This window comes from Vidua chalybeata, chromosome 5, assembly GCF_026979565.1.
Source record: "Vidua chalybeata isolate OUT-0048 chromosome 5, bVidCha1 merged haplotype, whole genome shotgun sequence".
Lineage (NCBI taxonomy): Eukaryota > Metazoa > Chordata > Aves > Passeriformes > Viduidae > Vidua > Vidua chalybeata.
The window spans coordinates 22,099,811-22,117,151 of record NC_071534.1 but is presented as its reverse complement, the minus strand read 5'-3'; the positions used below and the strand labels follow the sequence as shown (position 1 = coordinate 22,117,151).

General features: G+C 44.7%; 1 protein-coding gene across 2 annotated transcripts in view; it reads right to left on the bottom strand.

Moving 5' to 3' along the window:
• Positions 1 to 17,341, bottom strand: part of SYN3 (synapsin III) — a 189,593-nt gene that overhangs the window by 153,304 nt on the left and 18,948 nt on the right. Inside the window, exons 2-4 of one of the 2 annotated variants that reach the window (XM_053943484.1) lie at positions 16,745 to 16,876; positions 16,361 to 16,412; positions 11,421 to 11,908 (exon numbers count right to left, since the gene is read on the bottom strand). In XM_053943484.1, coding sequence (XP_053799459.1) covers positions 11,421 to 11,737 — 317 coding nt within the window. In that variant the 5' untranslated portion in view covers positions 11,738 to 11,908; positions 16,361 to 16,412; positions 16,745 to 16,876. The remainder of the gene's footprint in view (positions 1 to 11,420; positions 11,909 to 16,360; positions 16,413 to 16,744; positions 16,877 to 17,341) is intronic. The other variant, XM_053943485.1, reaches the window with a different exon arrangement.

The following is a 17,341-nucleotide window of genomic DNA, read 5'->3' as shown; positions in this document are numbered from 1 at the left end:
CTCTCACTCCAGAGATGCTTTCCACTTGTGTTTATTTTTGCTATTGATTTAGGGAAACTGTATCTGCATCTCTACAGGGTCACTGATGAAGCATTTCTTTTCCTGAACTGAGAAACTGTGTTTCTTTTGGGATTGAACACTGCTGTGAGAAGAATATACAGCTTCCACCACCTCTGTTCCTATCTCCCCACACTATGCAGACAACAAAGCACTTTTAGAAGGTTGTTTGTGAAAGGGGAAGGCTGACAGTAGTGCTGGAGAAGAAAACAGAGGAAAAGGACAGGTAGTTTTAGGTTTTTGTACTCATATTTGTGTATAATGCCCTTTCTATTAATTGGTCAATGGGGAAATTACCAACATAAATTTCCCTGTGAATATTTCTCCCCAACTGTTCCTCTCATCAAACAAGCTTGACAGAAGAAAATATGAATTTATTTTGTCCTCCTGCCCTATAAACTTTCAGAAGGCCATGTAGGCTCCAAAGGGCTCTTCTATTTGGAAAGCATTGAAAACAGTTTAGCCCTACAAGAGCTGTTTCCAGAGACAAAGTAACTCTGGGTTCTGTTTCCAATTGGCAAAGACAGGACAGAATAAAGAAGTAAAGGAAAATGAGGGGAAGCCGGCTTTGCGCCCTATTTTATAGTATAAGAGAAAAAAAAAAAAAAAAAAAAAAGCTGGCTCACATTTTTACTATGTGTCTATTTGTTCCAATAAAAAAAGGAGAGACAGTAGGAAGGCAATTTTCCCCATGGCTGAATCACACCAGTTTATAGCTGAATGCTTCCCTCCCCAAGAAATATGACGTGTAAATAAAAAAGTTGTTTTGTCATTCTGGCTCAAAATAAAGTAAAAATTTTTCATTATAATAGAAAAATACATTAAAAAATTACAAAAACCTTCTGCTTAATTCTAACAAGGACATCTGAATGCTGTATCGCACTTCCCTCCCCAGACAGCCCATCCATCAACATGTAAGACTTCTGCATAGGAGAGGGACAATGTAGCAGCCATGTGTAACCAAGACCGGGTGACTTCAACAACCCTGTTTTGTATAAAAAGCAGACCTCTGCCCATTTTTCCTTCTTTTTTTGAATCTATGAGCATTGTATGAAAAAAAAACAACTCAGCAGACAAGCTAAGACATCATGCCTCTAACAATAAACAGGAACTCCAAATGCACTTAATAATTCCATTAAATTTCTGGAGGCATGGCTCAAGAGGGTCTGGCAACATTCCTCACTCCTAAACATTGGGGATGTTGCTGGAACCAGTGACTTCTTAAAAACTGCAATAAGCTTTCAGAGAGCTCACAGGAACTGGTCTGAAATTTGAGGCGTACTATTCCCTGGTACAAGTTTTATTCCCAGCATGCTCATAATACATATTCCTTACCCACATTTATGGAACACACTTCCTCCCTCTATGGCCTCTCCTCTTTGTTGACCAGCTGGTTGCAAACTCCTCGGTGATGCTTTGCTTCAGCTTGTAATGAAGTGTTATTGACCACAGTCCTCAGCCTGGCTCAGAGGCAGCAAAGAGGCTTCCACTGCCTGGTCAAGGAAATTAGCCTCCACACACTTACACAATCATCTTTCTCCTCTCTGCAGTACTGGTTGGGCTTATGGGCGGTCACACTCTCAACACAGAGGGTGCATATAGCATTAGGAGTTGTTGGAATAGTGCAAGAGACCTCAGCTTAGACACTGTGTGACCTCTCTGTCCTATCCATCTTTCCACACAGGTTGTCTCATCCAAGGTCGCTGGGACTTTCCTTTAACAGTAAAATATATCACTTTCTTCCCAAAACAGTCCCCCAGGAAGCTTAACCTGCTCTGAGTGTCTCTGATGACTACAGGTGCTAAGCAATTTGCAGCCAAGTATTTTGGTCCACTCATCATTTTTAGACAGCCCAGGGTAAGAATAAAACATTTCTTACTGAAACATCTCTGAAATGGATGGAGTGATGTTTTCAATTCTCACCTGGGGTTTTGGAGCCCCTGGGCAGTAGAGGTTATCACAATTAAATGAAAAATGGCCTTAGCATCCTCCTGGAACCCCTCAAATTTTAAGCAAGCTGGAATCATTTGTGGAAGTATCATACCTCTTGCAAGAGACTCTTTTGGTCAGCTCTGCACAATGTCTGAAATGGTTTGTGATCCTCACAGTGGGCATGAGATAGAGGAAAGGAAGACCATGCTGTTGTGTTGGGGATGCATAAGAAAGAGAGATGGATGTTTCTGGCAGTCTCCTGGCTGTACAAGACATTTGTGGATGCTCCCTGCCCCAAAACCACCTGAACAAATCTCTTCCAGACCTCTTTCTAGGACCTGACTGCTGCAGAATTATCTAGGCAGCTTGTAGTGCAGCAGAGAAGATGTGCCCAGAAGCTGTGCCAAGTCCAAAAACTTTCTGGGAACCTCGGAAGTGTTCCCACTCACCTTCAGCTCCCAGAGATGAGAGGTCATGGCAGAGATGGCAGCTCATGGTCCCAGGAGGGTTCAACGTCCCCAGCTTGGGACACTGGGCAAGCCACTTGCCACACAGACCCACCGCCTCTCCCAGGCAGTCTGCAGCACTGACCACTGCTTGGCTGGCCACCCCTTTATTTACAGCATGTCAGATGTTCAGCTCAGCAGAGCACAGCTGTAATTTGGCTAAGCAGGGTGCAGATGGGCTGGTGCGGTTGCTGTGATCTCAGTGAATCAGCATGTAAACATGTTTTGACTGAAGGAAACTGCAGGGCCATGCTCTAGAGCAGTTCCTGGGTGGGATTTATAGAGCCAGGCAATCCATTTAAATGTGGCCCCATGGACTGGGAGGGAGGAAGCACTGTGATAAACAGACAAATGTCTGCCCTGGCTTGCAGGAAAGAAGCTTGCCTTGAACCCCTCTTTCTTTCTGATTAAGAAGCTGCATGCTCTGGAAAACGATGTATGGGTGCAAAGGCATCAAACAAACCTAAGTTTTGCTTTCTGCCCCAGCTCTGACATGATTACGGGGACGTAAGAAACCCAGTGCATCTTCTTATGAAGTAATCCGGAAAGGATATAAGTTTATTTTGTAGAGATATTCTGTAAACTAGCCCCAGTCTGCCTCAATTACCATGGCTGGAGGAAGCATATACAACAATTTTCTGTCAGATATGGAGTGTACCTTTACGAGCAGTAGGGAATAATAAATGATCATTTCACCTCCCATTACCTACCTTAGGTTAATTCACAGATTTTCAGATCTTCCTAGGAGAGACCTCAGTGGAACTGATACAGCAAATATTGGCATGCTGTCTTGGAAACTGGGAAGCCATTCTTCAGATGAACTAATAAGCCTGAGCCCAAATCCCCTGTGAGTGAACCCTGACTCACACCTCTACCACTGTTCAACAGAGGCCTTGAGCTACAAACTCAAGAGCTGGCTTGTACCTTCAACCCAGAAATGGGCTCTCCTCACTGAAAGCATGCAAAAGGACACTAGGATATTGTAATGGCAAATTCCTCCAAATCCTCTGACTGAGCTTGTGCCTCTGGATCAAGACACAACAAGCAGAGAAAGCCAAGCCAAAATTTGCATGGAAACCACTTCTTATCTAGAGCAGGAAGCAGCCTTTCCTATGCTATGGAGGGGCCAGAGCAAAACACAATGAAGAGAGAAATGCATGGGACTCTTGGGGAGAGGTGGGCAAGGGAGTGGGTGAAAGAAAGAAGGAGAGAAATGGTAAGAAGAGACTCGGGTAAACAAACCAAAAGGCATCCATGGGTAAACTCTGGAATTATCTGTATTATTTCCCTGGTATCACATTACACACATTTCTCTTGAGCCCTTGGGAAAATAAGGCATGTAATTTATTTCTGAATAATCTAGGAAAAGGCAAGGCTGAAGCCCCCTGGTTTGGGTGTGGGGGCACCTCAGGGTGTGGGGAGGTGGTAAGCCACTGTATAAAATCCCCATGTCAAAGGGCCTGGGGCCCAAGTGATGCACAAGGCACTCACTGTATGTCCGCATTGTCTCCTTCATAAAAGGGGCTGGGACTGGGAAAAAGGAGGCAGTTTCCAGGATACTGGCCAGCAGCTGCTGGAATGCCCCGACCCCCCCAGCCCCTACACGCTATAAGGACAGCAGGGAGGGGAAGGGGGAGGAGAGATGCATTTGTGCCCTTTTTTTTTTTTAAGGGTGAAAATAAGGAAGGTTTTCCTTTCAGGAGCCTGTTCTCACTCCCTCCACCACTTTTCCCCACTTCAGAAATTATCAGCCATACATAGTAAGGAATTTTGAGATGGTCAACTCCTGACTGCCCAGGGCATAGCGATGGGAAAAATCACTCTATAAATGCTGAGGTCTGCAAATTGCTGGAGCTTTTGTCCACATCTACTTTGGCCCAGAGACCTTTATGCAGTGTTCAGCTGTGAGATGGACTGGCTGGTAATTAATACTTATTCTGCAAGAGTACCTTGGGGCAAGGGGTGAGGGTGTCAGAATGGCGAATAAGAGTGATGGATGTGTGCTTTGACACCGCAGAAAACAAGGTTTGAATTAAAAGTTAGAGGGACCAGAGGCAAGTGCAGAAAGAAAGAAAAGGTAATCACATGGTACATACCGACAGGGTAAATCTCAGGTTTGTGGTGGGTCAAAAGGTAACCCTAAATACACTGATACTTTGCCAGGAGCTCCACAGAAGCTTCAGCTCCATCCCTGGGGCAGGGCAGTGCTGTGACCAACCCTGCTCCTCCCTGGCGCAAGATCACCTTGTTCATGGTGCTTTCACCACCTGACTTGCTGTAGCCACCGAAGAGAGAGCCAGCTCTGCAGTGCTGTAGGTGTGTCCTCAGTGTCCTCGGTTGGGCTGTGGGAACAGACTTCTTTTGTTGCCTTCTGGGGAGAATCACAAAACCCAGCCCACTCTGGTTACTGTAAAACCACCCCTGAAACATTTTAGTTATGGGATCACATCAAGGGAAGGAACGCCTCACCCGAAGGGTGTTGTGCTGGGCTCTGATGGCAGGACGGGTTAGGGTTTTTTTGGATAAAGGAAGTCCTTCTGGTGAGGTCCTTGATGAGATCTGAGATCTCACCCCACAGGGCTGGGAGGATTTTCTGGGCTTGAATGCCGATGGCCAGGGAAGTGTTGGGGCAGCAAGGGAGAAGGATTTTTAAAATCTTCTTTTGTGAGTCCTCCCTTTCTGAAGGCCTGTTTTCCAGGGAGACCTGGCTTGGCAAGTCACCAGCACTTCAAGATCACAGACACAACCATTCAGGCCACTCGTTCTATTCAAGGAATTGTGGAGTCACACACAATAGTGGCCTCCCAGCAGCTTCCTGTGCCACCTCCTGCTCATCAAACAGGGGTAATCAAAGCCATCCCCCCACCAAGAGAAGAAGCACTAGTTAGTGCAGCACTATTGCTTTTGGGCACAGCTTTTTGTGCTTCTCCGAGCTGTCAGAATAGGAAGGACACTTTGCTGTAGGTCTAGTCCCCACCCAGGCTGTGCTGTGGTCACATTCCTCCTGCCCACAAAAAGCTGGGGGTAGGAGGGTAGGGGGTGGAGGTGGGGTACTGCATTAAGTACAACATGAGGCAACAATTTGATTTTGTGTATTATCAAAATAGTGCATTGCTGGAACATTTCCACATTGCTAAATCTAAATAATATGGCCTGGAGCTGTTTGCAAGAGGTATCATTTTTGGTTGAGGATTTTGCAATATTTTTTTCCAGCCTACTTCAGTTCTCCTTGAATTTGAGGAGCAGTAGAACTGGCTTAACTTGGACCTGGGGCAGGGCTATGGACTTTCAGGCATAAGAAATCTGGCTCACAAACCTTGAGAAATGTATCTGAAGGTTGGGTTTGTTGGATTTTTTTTTTTTTTTTTAATATGTACAGGACTAGGCAGGACATTCTGAGGTTAAATTCTATGCATTTATAGGAACTCTGGTAAAGTAATTAAGGTCCTAGATTTGACTTGCATTAGCATAGTTATAGCCTGGTGGGGAATGTTTTCCATATTCCTTGTGTCTATTTTTGTAACGATACTAATCCTTTACATTTCTGTATCACCTTTCATTTAGGGGGACTACATCCCAAGATACTTTACATATGCAGGACAAAAATACAGACAGACATGACAGTGCTATACCTAAAACAGATTGAAAAGTGATGTGATGAATGCAATTTCTTGAAAACTTTTGACAGCCTTGTCTCCTTTTCACCCCTATGTCTGTATGCTAGGGAATACAGAAACTCTCCAAGCTCCTCCCAGGCATGCATATGTGCACAAACACACACACTCATTTAACACAAACTTGCCTCCACTTTCTGCTTTCCACTCCTCAAAAAGTGGAATTTGGCAGGAAGTGTAGGAGCAAAAATATTTGATCCTGGGTAGACAAAGCTAAATGATGAAAATATAAGGGCTTTTTAACCAGATTTGTGAAAACGTGAATTCTATGTGCAAGTTTTTTTAAATTATTGCTACATTGTTGCACAGAACTTGTGAAACATTATAAGCTCACCACTGTGTAAAAAAGCTTATTCATAATAATCTATTGTTAGTAACTATTATGTTAGATTATTTGGGACTTTATTATTAGGAAATATAGACAAAAGTTTGCAATTTTACCAGCAAATTCTTAAGTTCAAGCTTGAACTCCAAAACTTCTCGTTATGTTTAAATGAGTTAGGTACAGGAATATTCCTCTTAATGGGAGCCTTAGTATATCACCTTCAGCCTACTGAAAGCATGAAATGACTCATGACACTCATTGAATATTTTTAAAAGGAATTTCTTGAAAAAAGTCCCAGTATTTAGGAACTCCCATGTTACCAAAATTCAGTATTAGACTGTTATTATTCACAATCAAATGTTTAGGCAAATGGCATATTTAGGGCTCAATATTTTTATGTTTCAGAAGTAAATAATTTTCTTTTTAAAAAAAGTTGATTATTTCCTTTGACCACTATAAAACAGTGATCCTGTCAAATCAGTCCATAATTAGACCTGAATCATGACATTATTGTTATACAAAGAACCATTTCAAATATTTAAGAGGATTTAATTCAGTGCTAATCACAGTTTCTCTCTTCCTTGATCTTAAAATTTTTGGAGACAGTATGTTCAGGCAGATTTGGCTGCAAATGAAATAAGGATAAAACAGTGCAATTTTTATATCCCCTGTGACTTATTTTTTGGTGAAGCATTTCACAATACTCATGTATACAATACTCAACTGCTGCACACAGAGCACTTGTATTTTGGGCAAGGCAGCAAACAGCACTGTGAGCTCTGGAAACAGCCTGAAACGTGGTCAAAACACACCAATGGCTTTGAAAAGCCACATGAGCTGTTTCACAAATGTAACTTAGATATCCAGCAAATGCAAAAAGAACAACTTTGTTATGCTCTCTGGTCCAGAAAGCAATGCTTTTAGCATGTGTGGCTAATAGGAGTCTTAGCTGTGCTTGATCACTTCCCCATAAGCTGTTTAAACATAAGGCATTAGGCTGGAAAGCTGAGCACTTTCACAGAGGATGGGGGTTAATAATTCACAGTGCAAAATCCGGTTTGATCTGCTGAGAAATTCAATCCAGCTAGAGCATAATTTTGTTTAATTGCATGGTGGGCGAGGAGGTTGCCAGAGGTGGGATGCTTCCCTCCTGGCTGACGTCAGGCTGCTGGAGCTGGCCCATGTGCCAGCACCTGGAGTTCTGCTGTCTCCCTTCCTCGTGGTCTGCTCCCTTTTGCTGTGTGTTTAACACACGCACATGTATTCATGTCTGAGCTCCTTTTTCTCTGGCAGCTGCTGTAGGTGAGTAGTGGATGAGTTTTTGGAAGTCTCCCAAGGCACAGATACTCCCAGCCCACCCGAAGGAGCCTCATTCTCCAGGTGGAGGCTCCCCAGCTGAGGAATGTGCCAATAATGAGAGAAGAGAAGCCAAGCTTTTCCCTGGTGTGTCGATGCACAGGTACACTCACTGCTGGGCTGAGGGCTGCCTGTCAAAGCCAAGAGCACAAGGGAGCTGTATAGGTAGGATTTTCCCCTCATGCACGTCCCACACATGGCAATTCACTGTGTGCTTCCTTGCAGTGTCCAGAGCTGCGTCTTTGAGGAGAAGGGAAAATTTGTCAAAATGCTGCTACTTTAACAGAAACCTGGGTGAGTTCCCTTGTTCTTAATAGAATGTACCTTTCTTTTACTGCTGCTAATGCAGAAAACAGCTGATCATATTTTGTGGGACTCACATTGTTTTTATAGTACTTTGCCTCTGGAATAAACCAGAGCATATTACATGTCAAGAACGGCACAGATTGTATGGTGGAAGACAGGCCATGGATTCCCATGGATGCTCTTTCTTTCCTTCAGACCCCAGAGAAATTGAGTGCTGTACTGTGCCATCAGAGACACAGTAGCTTCTCAAAAAGAGAAAGGATTTTCATTTGTCACTTTAAAGTGCATTCAACATGCACTTGCCTATTTGGATTGTTAAAGCCTTTCGTCAAGCACTTGTGCAACACCTCATCCTAACCCACAACCGCAGCCCTTTGCTGTAATACAAACAGTGATGATAAATTAATGTCTGGCTTGGCAATATTGCTACAGTCTCCAATTCTGAGAAAGTGTTTTCATTTAGAGAAGAGAAATCAAATGGCAGATTCCACTGTCTCTCACTCTTCCTGTCCGTGAACAAGCTGGTCCTTGTTGTAAACCCTGTGTAACTTGCTCTGGGGGAGGAGGCACTGTGGAAGCCCCTCACCCTTGAAATAAAGGCAGCACATCAGTAGTTATTTCTTGGGGATTTCTTTAGTTAGCTATTTCAAAAGGAGAAGGAAAGAGTTTCTTGAAAACCAAATACAAAGGTTTCACAAGTAGAAAGGCCAGAGCAGGCAGAGGTGAAATGCACTACAAACATGATGCTCTTTCCAAACCCAGAATCACCAGCACAGAAGTAACAATGTGCTGTTGTTCACCTTCCAAAGTCTGGCACTGTTTCCGTACATGATGCAGAGGGCATAGTCAGAATCCCCAGATAATCAGCTTCGTCAGCTGGGCTCTCACAAGGCAAACACTGCTTCCTGAGACTGCTCAGCCTGAACTCACATAACACCCTGGCTGAGACTAAGAAGGTGACTGGCATTGTTCAGAAGTACCTTACCCAAAATAAACATCCACGGAGCCATGGAGCCACTGCTCTTCAGTGCTGCTCTCGAGGTCTCACTGAGTTTCCTGGAGATACAAAATCAACAAGGAGGAAGCACTCGTGGCCCTCTGGAATGGTTGCATTGCTATGCTCTCTCAGAAAGGACCAGCCTTTAAGCTGGGGAAGTTTCCAGGCATGTATTTCTGTCCATGCTACAAAGAGCCACGGCCAGCAAGGGTTAGTAATATTCTTTCCTTGTTTTTCATGTCATACATACATCAGGGTATGATCATGAATTCATAGACTAATTTTGTTCAGTGTCCTCACAGCCTTAGAGAAAGTAAAGGCAGGGAGCCTTCGCAAGCAGCATTTGATACCTGCAAACTTGTGGGTTGAGTCAGAGAGCTGGGATAAGTGAAAGGGATATCCCATCATTCCTAGAAATGTCTAAGTTAGAGACAGCAGAGGGATAGCCAAGACAGCAGGATGTGAGGAGTGCTTAGAGGAGTGGAGGAGTGAGGAGAGCATGGGTAGCCTTGCTTAAAGGAAGGTAAACTTCCTTTTTATATATCCCAGCTGTTGCTCCCTCAGCAAGCTCAGCTCACAGACCACAAAGTCTGCATGAGAGAACAGCAGCTGGGAGATATAAAGGCAGGGATTCAAATGAAGTGTGTGTATTTTAAAACATGAAAACACTGCAGCAGGGTCCAACCCCTCCTTGTCTTTTGCCCTGCCCTGACTACCCCAGCGCCATTGATCTCAAGGGAAAACTAGACTGGCCTTTGAACGAGGGCTTTCCTCTCTGATTACAGTGTTTGTACTACACAGTGCCGGCTAAGCCCCAGATGCTGGAGCATCAAAGGCACGCCCATCCCCTCCAGACGGAGGATGCCGCGTTAAGGGACTGCCACCTGGCAGCATCTCCAAGGAACTGCAAAAACACTTTGCAGAGACAGAGGTTAGTGAGCATCAGCCTGCAGGAGTCTCGGGGTGCACCCAGGAAAGAGAGATCAGGTCTGGTTGAGCCAGACTGGTGCTGCTGACTGATGGAGCTGGCGTTGAGGGGCTGCTGCTGTGATGAGAAACACTAGGCCAGGGAAACATTGATGGTGACAACCTTATCAGGGACTTTCCCACTCAAGAAGTTGTTGTTCCTTTGAGAAAAATCCCACTGCTTTCCATCTCTTACTTCAAGTTGGCTGAAGATGTCTGGCCTAGTTGTACACAGTCATGGCCTCTTTTTAGGTTTGAGCTAAGCTTTTGATTTGTGAAGAAACACCTAAAAAGGTAGGTCTCACCTTGTCCCTACTCTTCTAGTTAAACAGAGAAGACCAAAGGTAACTACTGTACTGAAGAGTGGTGTGGGATGAACAGAAAAATAAAATAATCTCTCTTGACGAAGATGTCTTCCATTCCATTCCAACTTCTTCCACTTTGAAGGCTTCAATACTGCCCCCTTACCTGGGCTACTCTTTCCTTCTTTTGTCTTGCGACAAGCTGGCAGATGAAACAAGAGCATCTTCTCAACGCATTCTCTGGATATTTCCCCCAGAGAAGACTCTCAGACAGGTTGCCTAAAGCTTTCTAAACCAGATGAATTTGAAAAGGAGCATACAAAAGGCAGGAAGTAATTTCTGTAACATTTCAAAAGACTTCAGTTGGGAACATTTTGGAAAGTTTACTGTGCTACCCAATATCATAGGAAACGAACTTCCAAACTTTTGTTTGTAAAGAGACCTGCATGAACAAGACACATTTGAAGCTTAGCTGAGCCTGAGATCCTTTTGCCAATAGTTGTTGCTATGCTTAGCAGGTAAAGGGCCCCTGACAGGTAGTACGAAGTTTGGTTATCTTTTCATAATTATTGTATAAATTTGCATACAGAGAAAAGCTCAAGAGAGATAGAGAGCTAGAGAGATTGAGTCACTTTTAATTTTTAGAGTCAGCCCAGTGGATTAAGGTCCTGAATGACATCATTAACACATCTTCAGCTGTGACCTCGTAGGTTCATTGCTAGCTATGACATCTTAGCTAAGCCTGCTTAGCCAAGAACCCCTATGTATATTCATATATTAAGGCTATGAGGAAGTTGGTCAATGAATACCAAGCGAACATTTTTTACCAAGAAAGTTATGAAAAATCCTACGCTGCCGTTCACACAAGTTGTCTGACAGGCACCAACCGGGGGCCAGAGCTGGTTACCCAGATGTGAAAGCATCTGTGCACCCCCTGCAGATTATCTGTGATTCCCTGAGAATTGGAGCTGAATTAGTGGGGGATCACGGATGACTTACCAGTCTGTGTGCGCGTCATCGATCACCAGGAGGATCTTGGGTTTCTGTGCCACAGGGGGTGCGGGGCCGGCTGAGTGGTCAATCAGTCCCGCGGCCGCCTGCGTGGTTTGCTTCATGGCGCTGGAGATGGAGCTGAAGATGCTGCTGCCGGTAGAGGAAGAGTGCGAGGGTTGGGATGGCTGCAGGTGCTTTCTCTCCGTGGCAGGAGAAACCGGGGAGCTCGTGGAGCTGTCAGGGCGCTGCAAGTCCATCATGTAGCCATTGGGCAGATTTGCCACGAAGCTACTGTCTGAGAGACGCCGCCGGAGGAAATTCATCGTTGCAGTGTTGGGGGGAAACTTCCTCAGCAAGAGCAAGGCTGAACAGTGCTGTTACCAATCTCTGTGTCAGTGTGGGGACCTCCTTAAAGTCCAGGCAGGCAGGCTTTACCCCTTGAAATTCTGCTAGAGATATATGCCTAATTTTTTCAGCTATATTTTCCTTCTCTCCTGTGGGAAGAGAATCAAAGACATATATGTGAGATACATACTGTGAGACTGAGTTAAGTAACCTCCTTTTGGTCTCTTAGATAGGTACCTTAATCAACAAGAGAAGAAAGGACTGCTGGTTGCTATGCAGTATTCCACATTGCTACAGTCAAACAATTAGGACAAAATATGTGTCACCATTCTCATCCCCACATGTTTTCTGGTCAGTAGAGACCAGCCTGCACTAGCTTATCTTTTGTGGAGAAAGAAAAAATTACTCTGATAAATGTTAATTTAAAAATGAGAGACATCTTATTTCTGGTATCTTGTGTGTTGAAAATTACAGAATAACCAGCAAATAACAACTTTATATCCAAATGGATATAAAGCTGTATCATCTTTGGTAGGCTTGTGAGCAAGGTTCTGAATGTAAGGAACAAATGTCTGAAATTCAAATAGGATGTAAACAACAAATAACAAAAAAGTCCCATACGCATTTTTGATCAAGCTCAGTGACAGAAATTACACTTTTCTGTCCCTCCTCCTCTCTGCACTCACTCTGAGCCAGGTCCTCACTGGTGGTTGGTTGGTAGATACTAGCAGGCTATCTGTATTTTGGAAATTCACTTGTAGGAATTTTGCAGGTACTCAAAACTAGAAATCTGGCTGTCTAATCTTCAGACAGTTTTTTTCTCTCTCATTGGTGTTTTTGGTTTGTTTGTTTTGTTTTAATGAGAATTTATTCTGCTCATCTCTTCAAGTGAGAAAACAAACATGGTGAAATAAAAGTATTTGACTCTTCTGCCTTGACTATGATGACTTTGTTTTTACTCAGAATACTAAGTATTTCAGCAATTAAATAATCTCATAGTTTAAAATAAAATTCACCTCTAGGTACACCCAAGAAGACAGACTTCCTCAGAAATTTCCTGAGAAATTTTTATCTGCTAAGACAGCCTTTGAATCTTGGTTGGTGAGATTTAGGGGAAAAACAAAAGAAAATTTTTACTGGTAAAGCATATATGTTTTTCAAAACATACATATTTGCAGCAAAAAAACCGAGTGTTATCCCATACATCAAGTGAGATGAGTCTCATGCATCCGTGGTATCATTGTTTAAATTATGCCTTACCCCCTTCAAGTCTCTTTGAATGACCGACCCCCTGCAAATACTGGATCTGCTTGCCTTCACCTGGTTTGGTCTCCCTTACTGCTCACCCTCTTGTCCCAAACTCTGATTGCCTCCTGATGGCAGAAAATTGTCTTTTCCCAGTAGTCCAGGAGAACTAACTACTTGTGAATCTCCCTCCTGGAGCTGTGGGTGAGACCTCGTGGTGCAACCAAACAGCTTTCTTAAAATAAGCTCTCATTTATTTTCAGCTACCGGGGTTTACAAAGCTTTACTGACAAAGGAGTCAGACCTGTCCATGTCTGTATCTCTTGTAGCCCCAAAACCCTTAGAGAGGCTCAGATGAGCCTACTGGAAGTAAGCAAGCTACAAAAAGCCCCTTGGCACATCCCCAAATCTCATAGTCCATCACCACCGTGACTCTGTGGGCATAGGATCCATCTGGAGCAGAGGGCTCCCTCCTGGAGCTGCTGACACTGGCTTACTAGAATAATTTTTCTTTTGATTTCTAAGCCCTGGCAGTGCAAGTCCTCTGACTTTGCTGGAACCCAGAGGTAGTTTTTTCCCAGGGAATGGCTCAGGAAATCTTTAATGACTTCCTGCCACATTCACAGTCGATAATGTATCTCAAGGTATTGTGCTGACTTCCCTCCTGGTCCCGGTGCACCCGGTGACTGCACAACATCAGCAGACACACACCAGGGAGCACTTCAGTAGCACTGCCTGCAGGAATTGTTCCAAAAAGCAGGTAATGGAGAGTACCCATTAATTGTGAGCTAGCTACTCACCCCATATATGCACCCACACAATTCCTGTCCTGCTGCTGGAATGGTGAGAGCCAGCACTGAGCCATCCACTGTTACTTGTCCAGGATGACCTGGGTGGAACAGCTCACACAGGCTTTGGGGGATTTATATACCGCACACTGGGTAAAAATGTGCTGTGCTGTCCTCTGCTCAGGAACCTGTGTTTTCTGCTTGCATAACACGAATAAGAAAAATCCCTTCCCTTGAGTGACAATCTATTTAGGAGTAGGTGCAGTCCTGGTTAAACGGGAGCATCCCAGAGATCTGCCTTCTGTCAGAAGGGCTCCAAATAAGTACCCCATTACTGTGTACAGCTATTAGGCATGCTCTCTTCGAGGGCCTTGGTGTTAACTGGCAAGATATGGGGCATACATTTGATACTGGTCTTGGAAGAAGCACCTGCAGCAGAAGTTTTCTGCTCTTTGCATGACCTGCACAATATCAGAGAGCTGCTGGTTCCTGCCGTGGCAGCTCTCAGCCACGGGAGGGAACCTGCCCCCAGCTATACACGCTGGACAAGGCTCTTGTCACAAGCCAGTATCCTTGGGACAGAGCCTGTAAGGACTTGCATTATTGTGAAGGTGCTTCTTCCCCTCTACCAGGTGTTTGCATAGCTGCTTCCTCCCCTGAGAGCTTTGCACTCTCCAAATGAACCTGGGTAACTTCCAAAGCATCAGCAAGTAAATAAATGGGCAAATGTCTCTGCTGGGCCCTGCAGTGAGGGAAGAACAGCATGGAGGCTTATGACCTAGGGTGTCCCAAGGCTGAGTTGGGCCAGAGTATTCCATGAGGTGCATGGAAGGCACACAGTTTTCCTCTGCAAGGGGGCTTCCCAAATTATGCCCAGTGCTCTCACTAAACAATTTATCATACTTAGTGTAAGGCCATGACCACTCTCCTCCTGGACCCTTTTAAACAGGAATATTTGCAGTGACCTGTCATTTTTTTCCACCAGGGGTTTCATAGTGGGAGTTGTTGCTCAGAAGATGCTGGGAGCTGGCAAAATTGTCTAGAGAGTTTGGGACCTTGTACTTAGTCTGGCCTTTCCCTCTCCTGGGTTGGCACAGCCTTCACTATCTGCCAAGACTGGACTGCATGATGTTGGCTTGGGGAGGAAGGAGAGGAAACCTAAGCACTGATGTCACAGGGAAATCTCCATCTGGCAAAGCAGACAGAGGTTAAAATCAATGGATGACACTGCTGCAGCAGAAAGCAATGCCTGGCTCCACTCTGGGGTTCCTGTCAGGAACCTAAACTTCAGAGTTTAGGCATCTCAGAGTGATGGTCCTCCTCTCATTACATACATTTCTCTAATGATCTGGCTAATGTACTTAAAAAAGATTTTTATCCTTTTTTTTTTTAGGCTTCACTGTATCAATTTGTCAATTGCCCCAGATTAGTGCCACCTCAGAGATCTTCTCTGCAATGGGAGCAGTGCAAACTGCCAGGAGCTTTTCTGCCAGCAGTTTACACTGCTTTGATTGCTGGAAAACCTCATAGTCTGCTTTTGCATCACTCACACTTACTGTTATTTAACTTTCAGAAGTAGGTGTTTTCATACAGGCACAGGCTGAGTAGGTTAGGACCTCATTTTCCTACTGCTTGAAACTCTGTGGACTTCCTGAGGGCTCAGCCTGTCAGGCCAAATCTGGCTCTGTAGCTCTTATGCAGCACAGCATCCACCCAGTGCATGCACAGATCTTACCCTGGCAAGTGAGTGGGGCTGCAATTTTAACAAATGCAGGAGCCTACACCTCCATCAGAAGCAAGACAGATCTGCTGAGTGGATTTTTGTCACTCCAGAGCCACAGGCAGGAGAGCTGCTGGCTCTACACCATCAAGTCATATGTTCCCTGTGTACACCAGTCTTCCTATGGCTCACACGGAGACACATCCCCTACTTAATGCTGTGCCAGGCACAAACTTGCCTGCAGGAAGGGAGCTCCCTGCACAGCTGGAAATACAGCCCATGGGCTGCTTCCAGACCAAGCAACAGCTCCTGTGGAATTCCTCAAGTTGCAAGACAAGCAGCTGCTTCTCACCAAGCAGGAGTCATCTGCTGCTGAGTGCAACAGCTGCTCCTGAAAACTGGCTGGGAAAACAGCATCTGGGCCATGGAGCTGCGGGCTGGGGATCTGGTCTATGCTGCAGGGTGAGGAAATAGTAACCGAGGCACAGGAGAATGAGTGAGTCCTGAGGAAAGAGAGCAGGCAAGACAGACGGGGAGAGGAGGAGGAGGAGAAGGCACGAGCAGAAAGGGAGGAAGCAAGCAAGAATAGGCTTAACCAGCTGACAGTGCAGGAACGCACAGAAATCCCAACAATGTGAGCACCCTCAGGGAATCAAAAGGGAACAATGTGAGCAACTAAATGAGGCAAGAAGGTCAATTAGAGCTGACCTTGAAAACAACAGCCAAGAGGTTGGCACTGTCAGCCCCTTACTAACACACAGCTAAACTTCCTGGCTGATATTTTTGGAAGAGCAAGGGAGGATATGCAATGTACTCACTCAGCACACTGACAGCAGCCACGCACCTACCTGCTTTCTCTCAAGGATATACTCCATGGAGACGGAAGTTATCTCAGAAAACCTGTTGACATGTGTTAGAAAACAAGAACAGAATATTCACTTAAACCTCTTGTTGGGTTATTTTCTGCTGAGCAGTAGTGTCTGGAGGGAACCCAGCTCAGCTGGCTGATAGCTGTTACTTAGATTTCCCCTGAGCTTGTTATCTCATGCTGTCAGGTAATGAACTGACACAACCACACCAACCTGCATCTGATTACTGCTCGTGACAGAGCAATGCTGGGGGCAGCAGGATGGAAAAACACTGTGGAGGGATTATCCTCCCACCTGACCGTTAGGGACTGCACTCTTCTTTCTGCTCCATGGTGGGTGGGAAGGTGAGGGGATGCTCCTCACCTGGCAACAACCATTGACTTTCACCCCTCACATCCGTTTTGCAGATCATCTTCAGCATACATTCAAGTCTTAATACATTCCCATGGATCCTTTCTGCCTTCAGGCATACTGACATTGTGTGGGAGTTGGCCTCTGTGGAGGGACAGCCGTGTTAGGAAACTCAAAATCCAGCAGGATGCGTTTCCACACAAAGCATATTTTTTAAAACTGTATTTTCCACATTTCTAGTATATTTCAAAAAGAGGGAAGCAAGAGGTTATTTATTTTTGTTAAGCTTTCAGTGTTTCACCCTGAATGGTTTCAGCATCCCAAGCTTGGCATAACTTGGCATTTCTTGGAAAGAACTGAAAGCACAATAAAACAAATTGTTCTAAAATTAATTAGAATTTTTGTTGGATTTTTATTTCATTTGCCACAGTCCTGGGTTCAAGAGGTTCACATGTTTAAACATTTCTTAGTATTTTTCAGCAACAGCTGAAATTCCGTAAATCAGGAAATTACAACAATATGGGTAAGAAAAAGGAAAGGAAAAGGATACCCCACCAAATACTCCATGTTTTGTAAACCTGAAGCACATACAAAAAGCATAAGAGTTGG